Here is a 21,475-nt window from a genome sequence, read left to right on the forward strand (position 1 = left end):
GTATACAACCAAAGATGGGCATTTCAAGTCACTGAACCAGGTGATTGGAGCGGGAAAAGGTGGACTGAGGTGGTGGAAAGGAAGACTGATACATCTGCTAACACCACATCAAGGTCGATTTAGTGATTTCGATCTAGTGTGTCAGGTCCAATAAAATGGATGGACACATGGACGGAAATGTAGATGGTAGACGCTGTGACGCTTGAGGTCGATTCCTGACAGCCTGACTGGTTGACTGGGCGGATCCTGGATACTGTGTTTCGTCTTTGCCACCACCTGATCAAATTCATGGCCATTTTGTTTTTCCGGACAGTTGGCTGGGAATGATTGGTTGAATGGGGTTGACGGAACTCTGCTGCGGTCTAATGAACTGGATTGTAAGTGGCTGGCATGAATTCTCCTACTGACTGTGGCCTGTCGATCATACGATTAAATTACCTGTAATTGCCATGTGTATCCAAACTAGTATGCGGAAATGGAAACTGGAAAATGGAAATGGCATCGGTTCACGGTACAGATCTACGGTATGAAGGGGGCAAGAAGATTACCATGGACGAGATAAGGCCTGGTTGATCACTTGTGATTTGATTTTCATAGGAAGATTGGTATGAACGAGTGGGATTACATCAGATCACCCGAAATGTCCCCCTCTTGTCAGTTGAAGTCCAAACTCTCCAGCTCCTACTTATCTAGAAATACATCCTAAGGCCGTACAGACATAGAAGAGTATACACATGGGCCTAGATGCTGGATATCATTAAGTAGTAGATATGATCAAGTAGGCTCTGGCTTATAAAACCCATCTTCTATCTCCAAATTTGACGTCATGGATTTGTCATCTGTTGATCTATTCAAATATTGTCGCGCGCCTTATACCTTCACGGTCAAAAGAAGCGCTTCCCAACCAGAGTAAACCCATTAGTGACCGTTCAGAAGGATCCTGTAACTCAGTGCTCGGATGATACTGCCATGTCGTCAGGAAAATCAGTCTTGATCATTGGGCCAGGTTTTATTGGCTGGAATGTCCTGGACCGTCTGATATCCGAGAATTACAAGGTAACAGGCTTGGTTCGACGAGTGGCCCATGGTCAACAGATCCAACTCTCTGGCGCAACCTTTGTTGTTTCGAACCTTGATGACCGAACAACCATCAAGAACCAGACTCTCCAACATGACATCATCTTCCATACCGCAACAGCCGACCATCTCCCCAGTGTCGAAGCTGTTCTCGATGGAATTCGCGAACGAGCTGGCCAAGGCAAGTCGACAATATTCATTCACACTTCAGGCACTGGCGTGTTGAACGATGACTCCAATGGCGCTTTCGAGTCCGACAAGATCTACCACGACGATAATCGCGCCGAGGTCGATTCCGTTGCAGATGACGCGCCGCATCGTCCTATCGATTTGACCATTGTGCGAGCCCAGAGGGAAATAGGTGACAAAGCGAAGATCGCTATCATGATCCCACCACTCATATATGGATTCAATCCAGTCCATCGCCGACTGTCCATTCAGATCCCCACGTTGACCCGGTTTGCCCTGAAGCACGGCTATGCTGGCCATGTAGGCCCAGGCTTGAGTGTTGAATCACAAATCCATGTGTTGGATCTGGCCAGAGCATACATTGTATTATTGCACCATATGGAGGCCAGTGCACCCGACGAGTTTCTCGACAACCCTTATTATTTTTGTGAAAACGGATGTGATACCTCATGGAAGGCCATTGCAACAATGATCGGACAAGGTCTCGCGAAAGCTGGAAAAGTTGAGAGTTCGGAGCCAAAGACCATTCCGGAGAGTGACTATGATGATCTTTTCGGAAGAGAGTATACTGGAGCGACCATTGGGTTGAACAGCAGAAGTCGTGCAGTCAGGCTGAGACAGCTGGGCTGGGAACCAAAAGAGCGGAGTGTGCAGGATAGTTATGAGATGTTCGAACTGCCACAGATTTTATCCGAGGTTGAGAGCACCTGAAATGGTGACCAAGAGTCATAAAAAGTAACCTTTCTGCTCTTCTGGGCACCTGTGCTAGTATCCTGAGCCGTCATTCTTTGTTTGCGCCGCAAATGCGAGACTGTTTTCCTTTTCAGATTCATCTTCTCTGCCTGGAATTGCTCCGCGTGATGGGGCTGGGAGGCCCCGTGTACTGGTAACAGATGTGGCCCCATTGATCCGGGATCTCTCACATCGCTGATAATGAAGACAGGCCGAAATGTAGTATCACAATGACTGTAGGGGCAATTTTAGGGACTTCGCTTGCATGAGGTTCATACGTTGTCGTCACCCCTGGTAACATTGACCATTTCATAACTCGGCCCAGAATCCAGATTTCTTCCAGATCCCTGACCGCCACGGACGTAACCTTCTGGGTCCGCGGACCCATTTGGTGTGTCCGTGGCCTTTGCTGTCTTCGGTCCAGGAGCACCAAATGATATGGGCTGCATCTCACGATATCGACAAGCCCAGACGCCCAAGCTAACCATGAGAAATGCGCTGAGTGCCTCGAGACCCCACCAGAGAAGATTCGAGGGAATGGAGTGAGTGTAGAGGGAGGTAATGAGTAAATGAAGAAAGTGGATGGTCAAGGCGAAATCGGGAACGAGTTTGGATCGGGAGACGAGGAGTAGGATTGGGATAACACTGCAATTTAGATATATTGTCAGTCCATATACTTTGCAAGTGCCAGCTCATGGCATCAGTCTATCAAACAGCATAGATGGGTCTCTTACGTGATGAAACCGACCAAAACCCAGAGAACACCAACGGTCCAGCCGATGGTATTGTCGCCGCGGACACTTCTCCAGTCAAAGATCAGACCAATGGAGAACTTTTGGCCCAGGACCAGGGTTGTGAAGAGTATTAATATTAAGGCGAGTAAGTAGTAGAACGCCTGGAGTAACACAATGGAGCGGACGATCTTCAAAGGAGGTAGTTCGGTAAGTGCGCCTGCGCGAGGTGGTTTGCGTCGACGGGGTGGCATTCGCCGTACGGGAGGGAGGTGATCTCGGGGAAAGTCAGGCTTTTTAGAACGTCCTCGTCGTACCTTTGACTTTGTTGAGAGACGGATAGCGAGGGGGACGGCAAATTATATGAGGGATGAAAGAAAGAGAGGAGATGACACCCTGGTGACAATAATCGACATGAGGATGTCGAGGCTGGCGGAAGTCATATCACGTGTTTCAGAGGCGCCGCCACTTCCGCATTGGGAAAAATTACGGGCATGACGGCAGCACATCTTCACATTGGATGTCAATGATTCCGAGTTCATGGAAGAATGAATGATCATTTTTGAGCCCACCAAAACACGGATAGGCACCAGGTGAACCTGCTTTGACTGGTACTTGTGATTTAACAGCACACTCGGGTTGATCAAAAAGCCTTGTACACGTCGAGGGCTCTGAACTCCGCAACCCACCGTTGAAGCGACATTCTCGCATTCCCTCCGAACCTACCCCTCCTCCTCTCTATAAAAGAAATATGGGCTGGCTACCGACATGGCTAGGTGGTTCAGCGCCTGCACAACCAGAACCAGTGCGGAAGAAGTCTTCCGACGGTGGCTATGTAGCCCCCGACCGCAACGCTCGAGATCTTTGCTACGAATCAAGAGATCTCTTCTTTGAGTGTCTGGACAAGAATGATATCCTGAGTGCCGTCAAGGAAGACGAAAAGGCGCGCAAAGTATGCCCGACAGAGTACGCCGAATTCGAGCGAGACTGTGCAAAGACATGGGTGAGTGGAAACTGGCTACCATCCTAGCCTTGGAGAAAAGGACGCATTGGAGTCTAACAGTGACTGTACTAGATCAAATACTTCAAGGAGAAAAGAGTCATGGAATATAATCGCGATATGACGATAGCGAAGATCAAGGCAGAAGATGATGCGGTGGTGGCCAAGTTGAAGGCGGAGAGAAAAGCTCGAGGAGCGTGGTTTTAATGGTCGTTCGATGGACGATAGAGGTGTTATCGACCAATATACTGTGCCAAAAGACCAATCAGCATTCCACAAGATCCCCAGGGAAAGACACTCGCCAGTTTTATATCGGCCGGTCATCCGGACTCACAACCAGATGGAAAGTTCGCCGACGCAGTTCAATGGCTTTGTATAGTAGTAAACAGTTGGAAATGTACGACTGGACAAGAATGGTTGCATAGCGAGGGATTCCGAGATTTCAATTGTCAGGCTTCATCAAAGCTATTGACAACTACCAATAATATCATCTTCGCTCACATGTCTTGCATCTGCATTACCTTCCGAGCAAACCGACAACACTGCCGGCCATAACAGCGGCCTCTCGTTCCCAATTCCCTAGTACCTGTTCCTCGGCTTTTCTACCATCCACCAGAACGACACTTTTGGGTAGTCTAGAGCCTCGCAGGACGCAATCTCGAATCTCTGCCCGGACAGTGTCCTTCTGACTCTTGAGGGTGCGAGCTGCCAGCCCACCACGAGTGAGAATCTCCGACACCCTGGTCGAGAGTGACGATGCGAGAGAGCGCCAGAAATAAGACGGCAGAGATGAGGTGTCGAGTGCCGTGAGAAGGATCGACAACAACGACTCTGGCGGTGGCTTTTCAGCTACGTCGCTAGAGTCGTCTTCGTCCTCCTCATCACCAATCTTTAAACGGTCGATGTTAACCTCGGTCGGCTCTGATTTCAATAACGGGTGGACAGGAGCAGGGATCCCTCCCAATAGCACTTCCAATGCAACAATGTTTTGACATCTGGCGCTAGCTTCCAAAAGAGCACGATCGAGTGATGGTGTTGGTAGTTGTCCTAATGCCCGACCAATCGCAGCCGAGCTCGAAGTGATGGCACTTTGTAGATAACCTTGCGACGCCCTCAGAAAATAGTCAGGCTCGAAGTCCTTTTTGTTCATCTTGTCACCCTCGATCCTTGGAGCAGGTGAGAGATAGTAGAGCATCTGCACTGCAGCCGTGAACCGGGCACGACTATCTTCTGCTTCGCGGTATGTCGGACCGTGACCAGATGTGGTGTTGGTCGTTGAAGATGACAACGTGGTCATGGAGAATTCGCGAACCACCCTCCTCGCATAGTCGAGGATCCGAGCTTCACCATCTTCGAAGCCACGACCCCGTAAGGTCTTGACCATTGTGATGCGTCCAAGATCATTACCCTCGGGCGCATTCATGGTGTCTCGGAACGCGAGGACAGAGAGAGAAGCTGTCAAAAGAGCATTATAGTCTTCCTTGCCATACCTCGGACCGCCCAGACCTGATTCTGCCAGTAGAGTTTCCAGCTGTCGTGCGAGACCAAGGATCCTCTGAACCCCACGGCCCAGGCGTAGTACCTCCCAGCTCCGTTGAGCACTCGTCTTGGCTTCGAGAGCACGTTGATGGCGCAAGAAGATTTCCTTTTCCAGGCGTTCGTAACTCACGACGAGTCGTTTCCTTTCATCTTCGACTCGAGATAGAATTCTTTGGGCCGCCTCGTTCTGGGTCGAGGTATACTTTAAGATGTCAAGGGCTGATCGGGAGGTCAGAGTATGGATGTGTGAGTCGATCTCTTGTAAATCAAAGAGAACACGTGAAAGGGGTGTGGTCAGGTCAATGTTGGGGTCTGATGGGTTGTTTGAGGCCAAGACAAGAGAGTTGGCGTGTGTATATGGTGAAAAGTCGTCAGACGTCAGGGTTTCGAAGTTGATGTAAGAAGAGGTGGCAGGGCCAGATGCCGCAGCTGCCATGACTGCTTTATAATACGATCTCCTTCACAGATGAAAAACAATGATTGAGTACCTATCTTTCGTTTTGCGAAAGAGTCGTGGTCTAGGGTGTGATCATCGCAGCGAGGCTGGGAAAACGCTGTGTGACAGAATTTTGCTCTGCCTCTTTTGCAAACACAAGGATAGGAGATGTTGAGGAAACTGAGGAGAAAACCACTCCATGTGGTGCACTCCCAGAATCTCTCCGTTCAATTGGCGACACGAGGGTTGAGGAATATCTTGCTTCACGAGGCTGTGGTGACCATGAGTTATGCCAAGGCGTGCAAGGCCCCTTGAGCGACTCCCGGCTGATCCTCGGGCATTCGATAAGGGAGGCAAGGCTGAAACCTGGGCATCCAGGCGTTCCAGGGCGGCTTAAAGTTAGGCACTTTAGGCTAGGACACGACCCCTCTTAGGACCCTGAGTACCCCTCGTGCCCCTCTACGGTCTGAGGTCAAGTGATTTCGCACTACTGTAACTCTCCGGTAGGTACCTAACGTGTCCGATACTTCACTAAAGAGTAATAAGGTAACGGTTGACAGGTGCGAACTTCCAGGCGGCTACAGCTTCAGGGTTACACGAGGCCTGGGCCTCGGCCCTCCCTTTGATCCACGAGGGTATTGCCCCTTCTGCCTATCAATCTTGACCAGATTGTGTTCTATTTGCAGGTAAAAGACTTCATTGTTATCTCACCGCGTCATGTAGGTTATGTTGAAATACCAGCCATTGCCCCGAGGCTGTTGCTTGCCTACCTTGACAATTTGTCACCATCAGAGGGAGTGGCGGGATGAGCGTGTAGGGCACATGTGAGAAATATAATAGCGAATTGCTAGTTGCATGATAATGAGAACCGACCTTGCGTTATTGTCGTCGATCTCCCTGGGAGGGGAAAGCAGAAAAAGGCGAAAAGAGTAGGGGTAACGATCGCTTCGGAGGCCTTCGGTTGGTCGTGGATCATGCAGGTGAGGATGACCAAGGTGGGAAGTGTCATCAGGTCATCTGATGTGTCTGGTCAACTAAAATCCAAGCTGATGGTCATTGGTGAGATGATGGAAAAGTACCTGACATGACATGTGTTCCTTGTGCCTGGGATGGGATGGATCGGGAAGGTCAAGGGATCGTGCGTGCGCGTCTTAGGCCGCAGTGGGCGCGCTGACGAGCACATCAGGCCCATTGCGTACTCCACGACGGGTGTGCCTGAGACTTCGCAACCAGATCATGCAACAGATTGGGTGTGTTAACGGTTTTGAGCCGATAGTCCGAACAGTAGATCAGTCGCTGGCTGGTGGTGCCTGTGCGCGACCCACGGTCAGCAAATGAATTTGATGCCCGCGAGGGGGATTTCTTCTAGGCACCAGAACCCACGGGCAATGGCGAATACGAACCAGTGGTGGGGCATCCCGCATGCGCTGGCTGCCAGATGCCACTGGCCAATTGTTCAATGTTCGATATGCCGGATCCGTGAGTCACGACATTTAGCTCGAACTCGTCCGAGAGTCTAATAATGGTGGATGTCTTGTGATGAAGGCCACGAAACTCTGGACAGCCTTGTCATGGGGGAAACTGCGGCAGAGATGGTTTAAGACGTGGCATCATACAGGCGCGGGTCCCAGCAGAGGGTTCAGTGAGGGGACGAGGGGACGAGCGACACCTAAGCACAGGCACCCGGACAAGGGTAATACTAATAATGGACTAGAGTTGCCCACAGACCAAGGACAAATTGGGTTTCGAGGGCATCATGACACCATGGAACCATGGACAACACATAAGCTGGCAACGGGTGGGAGCACAACACATAAGAGACAAACTGCACACTGCACAATCAAAAGACCAGCACAACCAGATGGTGGTGGGTGGCTCCAAGGCAAGTTTCTACACCAAAGATCCCGTGTCCTTCGTGCCTTCACAAGGATGCCCCGAGTCGACTGCGTCAACCAAGGGTCTGGGTGCGGCTTGACGGTTGGCGGAGGCTCTTAGCCTTTGGTTGTTCAGCCTCTGGAATCCGAGAAGGTCAGATGGTGGATGCCCCCGGCTGCCCTGGTGCCCATCACTCGCCTATTGACAGTCGAGCTTGCGGTACGACTTCGTCCCTTGAGTGTCGTATTAGCCTCTTGCAGCACTTGGACCACGCTCCATCCCGCAGCATGGCGCCGCCAATCATTCCCTTAGGCAATGCCTGGAGCCAACCACAGCGCCTAAGGCCTCGCTGGGTTTCCGCTTCCAGGCGTTCCAAGCACTTTGGTCCCCATCTACACACGTAAATTGTAACTAGCGCACATCCGAGGTGGCAAGGAACAGGAAGGATCTAAACCCTCCTGGCCCTTTACACACCCACACCTTAGAATCCTGCCCCTCAATTGAGGCTGGTTTGTCCACTCCTAGAGTGCACAAAAGCATAATGCATTCGATGGTGACGGCAATGACGGCGTGTCTTGACGCTTGACACTTCATCTGGGTCAGTTCGCATGTTGGTTGAAGGTCTTGACCGATGGGAATCAGAAGAGACTCAAGATCGTGCAAGAGAAGAGATATTTGATGATTGTCGTTGCGATGCAGCCTGTGTCATTCGACTGGAGAAACACTGATGAAGATACGATCGCATCGTTGTATTATTCTTGGACGATGATGAAGGGCTGATGCTGATGCTGATGATCATCAGCACCACTCCCACTCACACACTCCAACCACTATTGCCAACAACCAACACCAACGCCACCTCCACTTCCACTAAGATCAACTTTTTATTCTTAGACTGAGTACCGTGACCACAGTTTCCCTCACATCTCGCATCGAACTCATCATCCTCCTAGGTGGTGTATTCGACTTAAAAGAGCCTTGGACTAATAATCTTCAAGCACTGACCTGCCACAAGCACCAACTGGGGACTGGGTTTTTACCTTTGGCTGGTGCACACCGCTCGGCGCGGGAACACCTTTTTGTTCGTCATTGCTGTGCATTCTCCACACTCCAGGCACTTGCATGGGTTTACAGGGGTTATGATTAGGCTTGCCTCGCATCCATGCCTCATCGCCATCTCCAGCCCTGGGCGCTAAATCCAGCGCCAACCCTTCTGTGACTTCAGCGTCTGGATGTCCCAAGATCTACACAGGCACAACATCTTTCCACCATCCGTCATCCCATCCGTCATCCCATCCGCCATCCACCATCCACCATCTTAACTCTTCTAAACATACCTTTACTCTACTCTGTAAGGGTAATTTGATACTCATCCTTCGCCTCCCTATCATTTGTCACCATTGATGGTTTGATCAAGACTTGATTCACTACCATCATTAAGTCTCCTCTGTCGCCCCTCCTCTCGCCTCCATCCCCTCCGAGTATCCCAGCCAGCCTGCGCTGTACCCATCAACCCACTACAGCCGAAATCCCTGTCCTTATCGCCGGCGTCCAACCCCTCCGACGCTGCCCGTTGCCACCTTGCGCCCGCTTCACCAGAGTCTTTCCTTGGTTTTCATCCTCCTGCCATCTCCCTTTGAATGACCTGAGGGAATTCAACAAACCATCTCAATCGTCTGATCTCGCTTCCTTCTCCGGATGCTAAACCCCTCCGTGGCGTTGAGCCGCATCACTTCGGCTTCTCACCTCTTGTAAGCCTCCAACTACCTGCGCCATGGCTGCCATCTCAACCCTGGTGTTGAGCGACAATCTATCACCAAAAGAACACGCTGAAGATCTGGATACCCCAACAACGCCACGACCTGGTCGCTTCAGTTCATCTCATCTTGACTCGATCAACGACACTGCGATCCAACACCCCCGACCATCTCCAACTTCCTCCCAGCCGCCACAGCCATCGACCCTGCCTGTTCAGCGAGATGGTCCTGGTCCTGCTATACAACATGGCAGAGGACCTAGCTCTGGCGGTGGTGACCGAAACTCAGCCGCCGACATGGATTTGGACGACGAGGACTTAGATGATTCAGACAATGAGGAGGAGGATGGGGCCGAGGACTCGGCCTCTCGCAAGAAAAAGGGGCAACGATTCTTTTGCTCAGGCTATCCACCCTGCAATCTGAGCTTCACACGTAGCGAGCATCTTGCTCGTCACATCAGAAAACATACTGGGGAACGGCCGTTTCAGTGTCACTGTAACCGCAGGTTTTCGCGTCTCGACAACCTACGCCAGCATGCTCAGACGGTTCACGTTAATGAGGAAATCCCCACAGATTCCCTTGCCGCAACTGGAACACGTTTCCAGCGACAGATCAGAACTGATCGAGTGCGTCCAACAGGTCGGCCGCGCACAGGGACCGCTGGAAGTACCGGCGGCCACAGTCGAGGCCACAGTCGAAACCTCTCGACCTCCAGCATTGGGTCTACTTCTTCCAACTATAGTGTCGTTACCGAAGCGAAACGAAGGCCACCACCGCTTCTCATGGCCAGTGAATCCAACAGGAACAGCCTCGTTCTCGAACCCCCACAGACCCCTCCAGCACAGTATCGTGGGTACGAAGCCAGTAATGGCAGTGGCTTCAGTACCCCTACTTCTGCCAATTTCTCTACCACGCCGGGAAGCCCTGGGTTTCTGTCCTCCATAGGATCCCCTCCATCGTCTCACTCCCGGCGTGGTAGTTTCTACTCTTCCAGACCACCAGCTCGTCGACTTTCTGTGCCCTCAGGACCCAACCCATTTCAAAGCCCCTATCCACCAGCATATCCCATGACATACATGAACCCGGGTGGCTCATCCGACCCTCACACGCCTCCAAATGCACCCTCGTTTGCCAGCCAACCATCCAGCTCAATTACGTTTCAACATGGACACAGCGTATCCTCAACTGACGACTGGAGAAGACGAACTTGGCACCCATCAACCCACCCTGCCACCAACCTCAACTACGGCAGACCGGCTACCAGCGGCTTGACTTACTCGCAAACTCCCGATGCCCCTCAACCCGCCCACGCACATCATGCCATTGCAGCTGCAGCGCAGGCTCCGCGACTTCCTGGAATCGAAAGTTTCGACCACGTCCAGCATCGGCCGTATACTCCCCCACGACGACAACCAAGCCCGATGCAACTGGACGGGCACCCAGCGGACACAGCACCGCCCACTACGGCAAGGTATTCTGACTACAACCACCGACCAGGACACGTGGCATGGGATATTCCACGCCCAAGTCAGTATCCCGAATTAGACGACCACGTTGACCGAAACCCACCAACGGCCAGTTGGGGCCAGCAGACCCTTCACGAACTCCAAAATGTCGGTGCACGACACACTGAGGGGCAACAACGGCCGAATGAAACGCTTGGCCCAATACCGTTTCACGGCCCACCCCGTTCAAGGGATGGGCATGACGCGCAGGGCTCGGGGCGCTATGCGAAGCGGTCGGCGTGGTACAATGGCCCCGTGATGGCCGCTCGCACATCGCCTGAGGATTCCAGCAGTAGCGATGGAGTTCCTACTCCCGGCATGACTGCAGTCGAGGTGCACCCTATGATCATGAATAGCCATGGGTACATGGAACCACCGCATTCCGCAATGCAAACGGATGCGCAACAAACCGTAAGTTAGGTTATGAAGCCATACAATGACGGATGAGGATTGACTTTTGATCAGGCATGCCTTGCTCCACCGGCCTACATGGACTCGGCACGCCACCAGCGCAATTCTTCCTTTGGTAGTCGTGGCGCCCACGGTGGTGAGATGAATCGTCTCGACGCGCTCGTCGCTGTTGCCACGAGCGGTGAAATGACCAGATGACACGTCGGCTACCGACAATCCACAGGCTCTTGATGAACGCCTTTGGTCTCATATTGATGATCTGTGATGCCCAAGAGAATATGACGACGATTACGAGAAATATGGAGGTACACTATTCTACCGGGCAGCCCTTTTGAGGTTTGACACTTGACGGCCCACATTTGAGAGATACCCATGACGACTCTTTTTACCAATTTCGATTCGGCTGTGTGTTTTTGGCTCTGAAGTTTCATGGCTTCGTATTTTTGGCAGCAACAACAGGTATTCTGGATTTGTGCAAGCGGGAGTTTGAGAGAACCTCACTTTGGGTATGGCATTGCGCGGAATCTCCAACTTATCGATCAATCTTGTTTCGACTGTTCGCTCCGCACAGTGAAGAGTAAAGGGTTGGCGGAGTGGCGATGACCTCGCCTGGCTTCTTGACATCACTCGTTAACTATTTTGCGATTTGCTACCGGATCGGAAGACTCTCTCTTGTGTACGGATTTGCAGCAAGTCCTTTTGCCTCTCGACGTGGTGTGAGGACGGTCGTATGGGGATATGTTCCAGCTGACTCAATTATACCCAGCTAGCCTAATATGACCACCATGAATCTTGCACGCATATCCATCTGGTTTTTGTCTGGATCTTCAACATTAGCCTTTGGCTTAGCACAATTACCCTTTCTGCTTGTTACCTTTCGACACCAGCTCGGCCCCACGCAGCATACAAGCGAAAGGTCCGCCACAAGCGACCCGGACTATCCACATAATAACCAATCCTAACAGTCCAGGCGAGAGTCGATCTTGAAGCAGCAGTAAGAGCTTCAACCACCTAGTCCTATAATATGAAAGTGGCTGGTCCGGATATCGGTGATTTGACGAATTCAGACTGTGAGTAGCCGAATCTCAATCAGATTATGCTTAGGTCTTGAATCTGTCCGCGTGTGCTTCCACATCAAACAACACTCCACCCAGTCCCGTGGTCTTGTTCGTGGTTATGTGTCGCGCCACCGATGCTGGAACTTTTCACCTTTCGAGGCCGCGACACATGTCTCGAGTCAAGTTGGAAAGCTTGCGGTACCTGTCTGGGATTGTCTCTCCAGGTTTTTTCTCTGTATCGTTATGCTGACAATAGACCAGTATCGACTGTAGTGTGAATCACTCACGTGACTGGAGGCTGCCCATGTACATCTCCAGATCTCTATTTAGCCCACAATCTGTCTTGTTGTTGACTGCTGATGTTTGTGGGAGAACATCTTCCAGCCTCGAACGCAACTATTATTTCAAACATGATTCTATCCGATGGAAAGTCGCGTCACAACCGGCAACTTGGCCTTGATTGGGCTATAAGTGACACGAGATGCGCAGCTGGGCTCTTCTGTGCTACAGCATCTCTAGCAGCAACAAGCCTTGTTACAGAAAGATTCCAGATCGCATTTGAGGGCTGAGCTAGATATGAAAAGAAACCCTCATACATTTGATACTATGGTCCACCAGTCACAGAGATAACCTGCAAACATTCTCATGTCGACCGGAACCTCTGACGGCCAATTTCATATGAGTTGTTCGACTTCTAGGAAGTTCTTCTAGCGAAAGGCATGCTGGAATAGCTCGTTCAGTCTACTCGGAGGATCTTGTGAGATCGAGTTTGACAGCCATGACTTACTTGGTCATCTTGAACCATGTTGCACGCAACTTCTTAGACGGAGAGTATACCACATGTAAGTAGCCTTGAGTCAGCACTGCCAGATGATGATCCAGATCTAGTTCCAACAGAGATGTGAATGATGAAGGTGGACGCGAGACGCGCAATTCAAGTGCCTTCCCTTCCAGACCGCGTTCTGCCTCACCTCAGGATTTTTGTTCACGCGACAGGCGCGATTCTGCTATTCTTCGCCTTCTGCTGGGGCTCCTTCCTTCCTCACTTGTTCCTCAACCATTTCTTTCTCTTTGCTTGCGGAGTCGTCTTTGACGGTCTTCCTCTCAAAGACACACCGCTTCTTTTCCTTCTTTCAAGAGGCTCCCTTCCCACGTTCATTTCAGTTCACTCACTCATTCAGGAGTCTCATCTCCTTCCTACCTACCTTCCCTTTCTTACTGTGTTCTCTCGTTCTTTCCACGCTGCTGGGGTCTAGGACACTTCTTTGTCTGCTCCGTTCCTTGCCTCCTGGGCCACGCGGTGTCATAACTCTCTCTGCTATTGCTTGACAGCGTCAGGGCCAGAACATCAAGCTTCTGAGCTGACAGAGATCAGATATTCTCTTCAGCCATGAAGCCAAACAACTACGCTCTCCTGCTTGGGGCAATCTTCAGCTTGGCTCAGGCTGGAATTTTACCCTTCAGAAGACAAGGCGTCCCGCCGTAAGTCTCCCTGAACCCATTCCCTACACCTCAAAACACATTCGACTGCGGAATTATTCCAAGGAGACTGACACTGAATCAGGCCTGAGACAACATGTGAAGCCTTTACCATCTACAGCACCATCACTGTCACTGTCACCGATACACCTGGCACTGTGACCATCCTTCAGCAAGACCCCTCCTCTGTTGCTGCATCCATGGCATCCATCGACACTCTCCAGGTTAGACAGTCGAGTGAATTGGCCCCTACCGGAAACATTCCAAACACCGCGAACCCTGTCTTCACCCATTCTGTCCGTGTTTCTGGCTTTGAGGCTACAGAACTCCCCAATGATGGTACATCTGTCTTCTACCGACCCAAAAGTGATGATCCATCTCATATCACTCGTGCTACCATTGTTGCTGGTATAACCACTGTGACGGTCGGCCCTCCTCCTCCTCTCAGCACAGTCGCCAGGGGCCTTATGAATGACTCTACTAGTGAGATCCACATCACTACCATTACTCTTTCGCCCCTTCCTGCGGTCACGGCTTCCTCCACCTATCAGGATCCCCATCAACCGGCGAATGTCACTAGCCATGTCCCCTTTACAAGCCATACAGAGGGGTGGAATCTGACATGCACCCATACTACAACGTTGGATCCTGTTGATGCACAAAATGGCACCATCAGCTCTAGCGGACCCTTCATCACCACAGTGACAGCGACCAGCATCCAGGTTGTCACTGTCACTCAGCCTGCGATCTCAACCATTACCGAGAGTAGTACCATTCCCGGTGGATACTTCCAAGAATCAGAATATGGCTACAATATCCCAGCACGTCCAGTTGAGAATGGTGATATTGCCAAGAGACAGACCTGTATCTGGATTTCTGCCACGATCAGTGGCCATGTTGCTCATTGGTGCAACAACTGGGATGGACAATCAGTCTTGACTTTCACCTCTTGGGAAACCACAAGTAGGTCAAATCTTCTCTGTATATTTGGAACTTCCTGACAGATTATAGTCACTCCACCTTCCGTCCCTGATGCTACAACCACTCCCCCGGGATCTTTACCAACTAGCCATGTATACCCCAGCCCAACTGCTAATTGTGGCGAAGTTGGCACATTCCGAATCGAGGTAGGAACAAGGACTTGTTGGGACCAACAGATCTAACCCAGTATCTAGTTCGATGATCTTGCTGTCTTCTCTACCTTCAACAATGACACCACAGATTTACCTCCAATCAATAATGTGGGATGGTATCATCACTTCCAGTGGGGTAACGGATGGTCGGTTGTTCCACCCCCTAGGGAACCATTCCCAGCACATTCCGGGTCCCGCCTCGCTCAGTACAACGAAAGTCGGATTTCTTCAACCTTTGGACTTCCTAGGGGTCAGTATGTTCCTCCGAATGCTTTCGGTGCTGCTGTTCGAGAGTCGAATTCGGCGTACTGGTTCAATGCCCGGACTGCATGGGTTGGCTGCGACAACATTGCACAAAATGCAAGCACTACCTGTGACTTTGTCGCAGAAGGCTGGAAATGGGACCAGGACACCGCAAACCAGCGATTGGCCGTGACCCAGCACTTCAGACTCCCGCCATGTCCGGATTTCGCGTCGTGTCAATTGAGGCCCATCAACTTCGACTACCAATTTTATCGCTTGGCCACATTGAGCTTCTACGCCAATGTCCAGGGTCAGAGAAAGACATTGTACTTGGACAGCCTCGATCTGTCCTGGTATAACAATACGTGTGAGGCGGGACTTGCACGTTCCAGCCAGGGGTTCGCGTCACCTTAACGCCCATCAAGTAAGTGGTCGAGGCCATTTCGAGGTGGCGGTATCACTGTCCACAACTGTTACATGAATGGGCGGATGAAGCATTTATGGCACACAGTGCTTGATTATTGCTGTGTAAGGGTGGTTTTCAACGAAGGCTATGGCTTGCTAGTAATGCCGGGGATCCAGTGGTGCTAACTTGAGGTTGAGGTGTGTTGCAAATGGATGGAGAGATTGTGAGACTCAAGCTGCATAGGAACGAGACCCGGTGAAGCAAGATGAATTGAGGGGTACACTCGTTTTCGCAAGGGCTAGCCAGTCGGCACCGAGAGTCGAGTTCCGAAGGCACCGTCTCGCCCAAGGTTGTCGTGACTTTTAATCAGACATGTCCTGTGTGGCATCTACCAGTACAAATAATTTCATGATGGTGCTGGGAGCACTTGCAGTGTAAAACCGCAACGAGAACGACGGGATCGAGCTTGAAGATCGTGGCAGTCAGATGCGAAGATGCGAAGATGCGAAGCACAAGTATTTGCAACTCAAGTTCTCGCGTCAACAGAAAACTGTAGGCTGCAAGACTGGGGAGCAACGACAGAGAAAGGTTCTAGGAAATCGATGGAAGAACGGGTATGGAAAACAGATCAGTCCAGTCGGTGGACGGTCTCATTAATCATACGTGTATCATCTACTCTATCCATGGCAACTGGCGATTGCCAACGTAAAGCCCGACACCTTTCGATCTGGATACGCCGCGGCGGCAGTTCTAAGCAAAACTTCACATCTTTGATGATTCAACCACTAAAGCAGGTGACCAGGTAAGTGAAGATCCTCGCAGCATTCAAACCGCGCTGGTTGTGTGCTCAGATGTGTTGAACATGTCAACTGGGCACAGCTGTCCTCTGGTGCAAGTCTCGTCGTCAAGGATTTTGACAAAGGGGCCCATGGGGCGGAGCATGGTGCAGATTTTCTCGTAGCTGATACCAGTGATAGTCAATTGACAGGACTGGCAAGGAGGAGGAAAGGTCTCGAACCGCTGCCTGCGCGAGGAAGGTCGCGTCTTGAACAAAGTCTCCGTGTGGACTTGGTATCTGTCAAGTTTCGAGGCCAGGACAGAGGTATCCTCATGACCTTCTCTCAATGGACTGAGTCGGTCGATCCTATGACGACATGGTCCCCTCGGAATTGGCAGTACTTTGTCATCTCATAAGACCACTGATAGGGTATTTCGCCTGAAAACATCACACCAAACTCGAAGGCATTCAAGGTAATAAGTTGGATCTGTGGAACGCCTACTTCTTCCAAGATGTCCAAGAATGGTACTGAGTCTTCTGCTCTTGAGGCATTCCTATCCAAATCCGGGAAAACCTGCAAAGCCTCCCGAGAACTTGAAAGCTCGTCCTCCACCTTGTTGAAACACAAATTGTTGGCCACCTCCAAAGTTACTACCTTGGAAATGGTTGCCGCCTTGCTGAGACATGGGATCGTTGGGGTCTTCACCTTGATCGAATCGTGCTTTGAGCTCGGGGTCACTCAGAACTTCATAGGCCTCGTTGATGGATGCCATCTTTTTCTCGGCATCTTCCTTAGGAATGCCTTTTGCCCTTGATTTATCAGGATGATGAGCTTTCACGGCATCACGATAAGCCTTCTTGATTGTCCGCTCGTCTGCGTCGCGCGGCACGCCGAGAACTTTGTAATAGTCCTTCGTCTTGGAACGTTTCAACGCAATTTGAGCCTGGTTTAGCTTTTCTTCGATCACACCTTGCTGGTCGGGATGCTTGTCTCGTGCGGCTGTCAGGGTCTGGATGGCGGCCTCAAAATTTTCTGCATCGCTATGTGTTTGGGCTTTATGAAGCAGGCCGTAGAGGGAGTCGGGGTTGAGAGTGAGAGCTTCCGAGCAATATTTTTGGGCCTTGGACGATGACTTCATCGAGGAATAGCATTGGCATGCTTTCTCGACCAGGTCGAGGTAGAGCCCTGACGGCGCTCGAGGGTGTATAGCTCCAGATTCGAGGAGGGATCCGACGTTGGTCTTGACGTCGGAAAGAAGCCCTGGCTCATCTTCCGTTGCGGCGCCTACCAGGAGTTTGCTGGCAGCACTATATTGAGCTTTTGAGATGTGGGCATTGAGCTTGTCCACCTGCTTGGCGACGATCTTTTCCTCTCGGAAGAGAGACTTGCAGGGCTTGGAGTCCGGGTCGGAGTGGAGGCATTTTTTAATCTGAGCCAAACCGCGATCTGTATCACCGAGGCCGTAGAACAACATGGCTGATATCTGGATGTGAGGTTCGATGGAGCCGGGGTGGATTTGAAGAACATGAGCAAGGTCACTGACACCTTCTTGGATCTCCCCGCGTTCGAAACGACACCTGGCGCGCAGCTGACGAAGAGACAGGGCCGCGCCGGCGGTCATGATTGCAATTCCAGCTTGGTTGATACACGCTTCGAAATCACCATGCTTCTCTGCCTCCATTGCAATGTAGTAAGCACCTTCTGCCTCGTTGAGCCGGGCCAGATCTTCCTCTGCTTTGGCACCTACAGCGAGAAAGTCTTCTCTTGCCGAGGCCCATTCGCCATTGCGCGCTCTCAATTTGGCGCGTTGTGTTAAAGCCGGCTCAAAATCAGGTTTGAGTGACAAGACCTTGTTGAAGTCGGCAGCGGCCTGAAGGCTGCGACCAAGAGACAAGTAGGTGATGCCTCGTTGGTAGAAAGAGGAAGAATCGGAGGGATCTCGAGAGACTGCGGCGTCGAAATATGTCAGGGCTTCGGCGTTGGCATGGCGAGCAAGAGCATCCTTTGCAGCCGCCTTGATTAGGTTAAGAGGGGTGTCAGGCTCGATCTTCAATGAATCGGCGCTGCATAGAGGGATCAGAGAGAGGCTCAGTAGAGAGAGCAGTAGGGTACAGTAGCGCACTGTGGCGGAGATCATGGTTGCATGCCGTGTCAGGTTGTTTAATGAATGAACAAAGACAACGCCTAAAATGCGAGATGAGGAAGAGGGACAACAGAGCGAGTGTAGAAGACGAATCGAAAGAGGGTGCAGGATGGTACAGAAAAGAGGAAGAAGGCGTGGAAGGTAATGAATGAATGAATGAATGAATGAATGTTGGATGCAATTGCACCAATCTGTCCTTTTGTGAGGCCGTAGTCGAAGCGTGAAGTTGAGTCACTTTCTGCCAATCATATTGGTTCTGCCCCTGCCTGTCTTGCATTCCGCAGCAGAGTTTATTAGCCGAATCAAGTTAGTCTATTCCTCGAGTATGCACGCAGTGACATTCTAATCCTCGAGAATCGAGTACCACTCAGATGTTTCTATTGTTTACTGTTTGTCTACATGTTTATCCGAGGCATTCTCGAAAGAAGCAAGAGGTGGCAAATTTACGGCGAGCATCTTGTGCACCATAGTATGTCGAGACAATGAGATTTATCACGTGTCAATCGAGGTGAGATATATATCTCACGTGAAAATGTCTGGAAACGGCTAGTGTAGCACGTGATCATAATTGTGATGTTTCCATGGCGCTTCGTTGGTCGCTTGTGTTTGTCTTTGTGAATGACGGGAAGGTCGAAAAAGATGTCACAAGTCTGGCATAAGAAATCGACTGCTAGATGACGCAACAGACATTCTGACGAGGTCCCATCAAGTGACCACTGCTGAAAACCCCAAATATCAATGAGCACACGATGACTGAAGGGACTACGCGGTATTGACACCACAATCAACAACAATGCCCTCCGCCACCGAGGGCATTCCTTCCTTACTAGCGGAAGGCTCACCGCACAGAGTGCGGCGTGAATCTCTCCGAATATTAAATCGAAACATCGGACAGGTGGTCCTGGGAAATCTCCTGTTCGATACATGGTACTACTCGCCCTATCCTGATAGCATCATCCAAGGCGTTAGCAACCTACCCTCGACCAGACATGTGACGGGAGCAGCAGACCTGAGGAATGGCATCACACATAGCATGACGAAGGAGGGGCCGCTGTGTGCCAAATTGTACGTGTGTTCCACGTGTTTTCGCTACTGTCCAGAGGAGAGAGACTACGTTCAACATCTCATACACCATCGTGCGCGACGCGAACAAGGGCTTGAGACGCAACCGGTTCCGGAAAGCGCAGTGCAAGTATACGATTGGGATGGCTACGCTGTGTGGGAAGTGGATGGCGAAAAGGAAAAATTGTATTGCCAGAACCTGTCCTTGTTTGGCAAACTCTTTCTCGAGCAGAAGAGTGTCTTCTTCGATACGGCGGGTTTCAAGTACTACACATTGACATATACTCCACCGCTTGCGGCGACGCCACCTGGAGCCAAGGGTCGAGGGCGAAAGAGGAGTTTCTCGGCCCTCGACGACGATCTGACGCCGAAGGCCCAGGTGCTGGGGTTCTTTTCCAAGGAGAATCTTTCCTGGGACTCGAACAACCTCGCGTGCATCCTCATTTTTCCTCCGTTCCAGCACCGACAATTGGGGCAGCTGTTGATGGCGGTCTCGTATAAACTCAGTGGATGGGAGTGGGAAGGGGGCGTAATTGGTGGGCCGGAGAAACCGCTGAGCGCAATGGGACGCAAAAGTTACCTGCGCTTCTGGTCGGAGCGCATTGCGCGGTTCATGATGGGGCAAACTGCAGACGCCGATGCCCAACGGGTTTTCGCGCCAAAGCGAGGCAGTAAGAGAAGGACGGTCAAGCCAAGGAAGGAAGAGATGACAGTCAAGGAACTTGGGGATCGCACAGGCATGCTGGGGGAAGATGTGGTTGCGGCGCTCAACGAGATGGGCATCTGCAAGGTGACGGTTCCTCGACGCAAGAAGAAAAATTCCCTAGAAACACAGGGTGGCGGTAATGGGCCCAGCAGTCATACCGACCAGGAGCAGGCTGAGGACCTGGCGACGGTGGTTGTCCATCGTTCCAAGATTTTGGAGTGGGCCGAAAGTCGAGGCGTCGACCTGACCAGTGCGGTGCGAGAGGAGGGATTTCTGGGAGAATGGGCACTGAGCGACACGGATGAATCAGGCACTGATGCCTCGGGCACCGGGGACCACTCCAGTGATGATAATGAGGACAATGGTAGCTCGCCATAATGGGGAAGGGATTTCCCACAGAGAGCGTGTACGCGTAGTCCCCGATGCCCGAAGATCGGTCGGTGGGGTTACTAAGTACACTGGACGAAGAAACAAGGAGGATGGGCACTTGCAAGCAAGCAGATAGGCAATCATGGCAAGTTTCACTAAAGGGTACTTATGGATAGTCGTAAGGAGATGGTAGGATCGACTCGATCGACAGTTTTTGAGCGGAGCACGAATATCGCCTGGGACGAGAATGTACTCCGTATTCCTTACCACCATGCCCCAGTGTTAAACGTTCGCCACTTTTCATGAGTAGTACAGTGCTACATTGGTTACCAGGGACTTCTTTATTAGTGCGACGGGAGGGGTTTCCAAGGCTGTTTGGGCAGAGTGAGATTCCGGTTTGAGAATTCTTCTACTATGTACTCCGTATGTATTACTGAACTAGAGTAGCAATGGACCATTACCACTTGTAATTCAATCAACTAGCTTGATGATGGACTGACTAGCCAAGTAGTTGTGGGGTTTGCCCGGAAGGTTCTGGGCCCTCCCAAATGATAAGTACGGAGTAGATGATCACGAACAATGTACTATGTAGTAATGAGTACTCGGGTTTTGAGGCTAGGGTGTGTGTTCCCCGGAGTAGGAATGTTGATCAGTAGAGTCGCTTGGAATTTGCGAGACGAGGTTGTTTACAAAAGTGATAGTCTTGTTTTCTCCCTTGAGGTCTGTTTACAAACTACTGGGCAACCAAGTGTGCACAGTCACCATCACGCATATGTATGTACAGGTATGATAAAAGCACACTGGTCGATCGTTGCACATGCTCTTCACAGCACGGTGGTACAGCA

General features: G+C 51.1%; 8 protein-coding genes across 8 annotated transcripts; 5 read left to right on the forward strand and 3 right to left on the reverse strand.

The window, feature by feature from the left end:
- Positions 1-620: 620 nt before the first annotated feature.
- On the reverse strand, positions 621-3,104 carry PV10_00610 (uncharacterized protein). The gene is made up of 2 exons (XM_016364718.1): positions 2,733-3,104; positions 621-2,643 (listed from the first exon to the last, which is right to left on the reverse strand). The coding sequence occupies exons 1-2, from the start codon at positions 2,981-2,983 to the stop codon at positions 2,271-2,273; spliced, it is 624 nt and encodes a 207-aa protein (XP_016228367.1). The 5' UTR covers positions 2,984-3,104; the 3' UTR covers positions 621-2,270.
- Positions 917-2,013, forward strand: PV10_00611 (uncharacterized protein). The gene has a single exon (XM_016364719.1). The coding sequence runs from the start codon at positions 970-972 to the stop codon at positions 1,975-1,977; it is 1,008 nt and encodes a 335-aa protein (XP_016228368.1). The 5' UTR covers positions 917-969; the 3' UTR covers positions 1,978-2,013.
- Positions 3,105-3,265: 161 nt separating the features above from the next.
- Positions 3,266-4,231, forward strand: PV10_00612 (uncharacterized protein). The gene is made up of 2 exons (XM_016364720.1): positions 3,266-3,732; positions 3,805-4,231. The coding sequence occupies exons 1-2, from the start codon at positions 3,481-3,483 to the stop codon at positions 3,934-3,936; spliced, it is 384 nt and encodes a 127-aa protein (XP_016228369.1). The 5' UTR covers positions 3,266-3,480; the 3' UTR covers positions 3,937-4,231.
- On the reverse strand, positions 4,165-5,940 carry PV10_00613 (uncharacterized protein). The gene has a single exon (XM_016364721.1). It carries the CDS (start codon positions 5,702-5,704, stop codon positions 4,247-4,249), a length of 1,458 nt encoding a protein of 485 aa, XP_016228370.1. The 5' UTR covers positions 5,705-5,940; the 3' UTR covers positions 4,165-4,246.
- A 2,911-nt stretch (positions 5,941-8,851) lies between these two features.
- On the forward strand, positions 8,852-12,302 carry PV10_00614 (biofilm and cell wall regulator 1). The gene is made up of 2 exons (XM_016364722.1): positions 8,852-11,252; positions 11,307-12,302. The coding sequence occupies exons 1-2, from the start codon at positions 9,354-9,356 to the stop codon at positions 11,448-11,450; spliced, it is 2,043 nt and encodes a 680-aa protein (XP_016228371.1). The 5' UTR covers positions 8,852-9,353; the 3' UTR covers positions 11,451-12,302.
- Positions 12,303-13,721: 1,419 nt separating this feature from the next.
- Positions 13,722-18,656, reverse strand: PV10_00615 (uncharacterized protein). The gene has a single exon (XM_016364723.1). It carries the CDS (start codon positions 18,485-18,487, stop codon positions 16,904-16,906), a length of 1,584 nt encoding a protein of 527 aa, XP_016228372.1. The 5' UTR covers positions 18,488-18,656; the 3' UTR covers positions 13,722-16,903.
- Positions 13,990-15,579, forward strand: PV10_00616 (uncharacterized protein; the record flags this gene model as incomplete). The annotated part of the gene is made up of 3 exons (XM_016364724.1): positions 13,990-14,752; positions 14,801-14,916; positions 14,965-15,579. The coding sequence occupies 3 exons, from the start codon at positions 13,990-13,992 to the stop codon at positions 15,577-15,579; spliced, it is 1,494 nt and encodes a 497-aa protein (XP_016228373.1).
- Positions 18,657-19,042: 386 nt separating the features above from the next.
- Positions 19,043-20,935, forward strand: PV10_00617 (uncharacterized protein). Its single transcript, XM_016364725.1, has one exon. The coding sequence runs from the start codon at positions 19,287-19,289 to the stop codon at positions 20,637-20,639; it is 1,353 nt and encodes a 450-aa protein (XP_016228374.1). The 5' UTR covers positions 19,043-19,286; the 3' UTR covers positions 20,640-20,935.
- The last annotated feature ends 540 nt before the right edge of the window (positions 20,936-21,475 follow it).

The sequence above is a fragment of the Exophiala mesophila genome (assembly GCF_000836275.1).
Source record: "Exophiala mesophila strain CBS 40295 unplaced genomic scaffold supercont1.1, whole genome shotgun sequence".
NCBI classification, from domain to species: domain Eukaryota; kingdom Fungi; phylum Ascomycota; class Eurotiomycetes; order Chaetothyriales; family Herpotrichiellaceae; genus Exophiala; species Exophiala mesophila.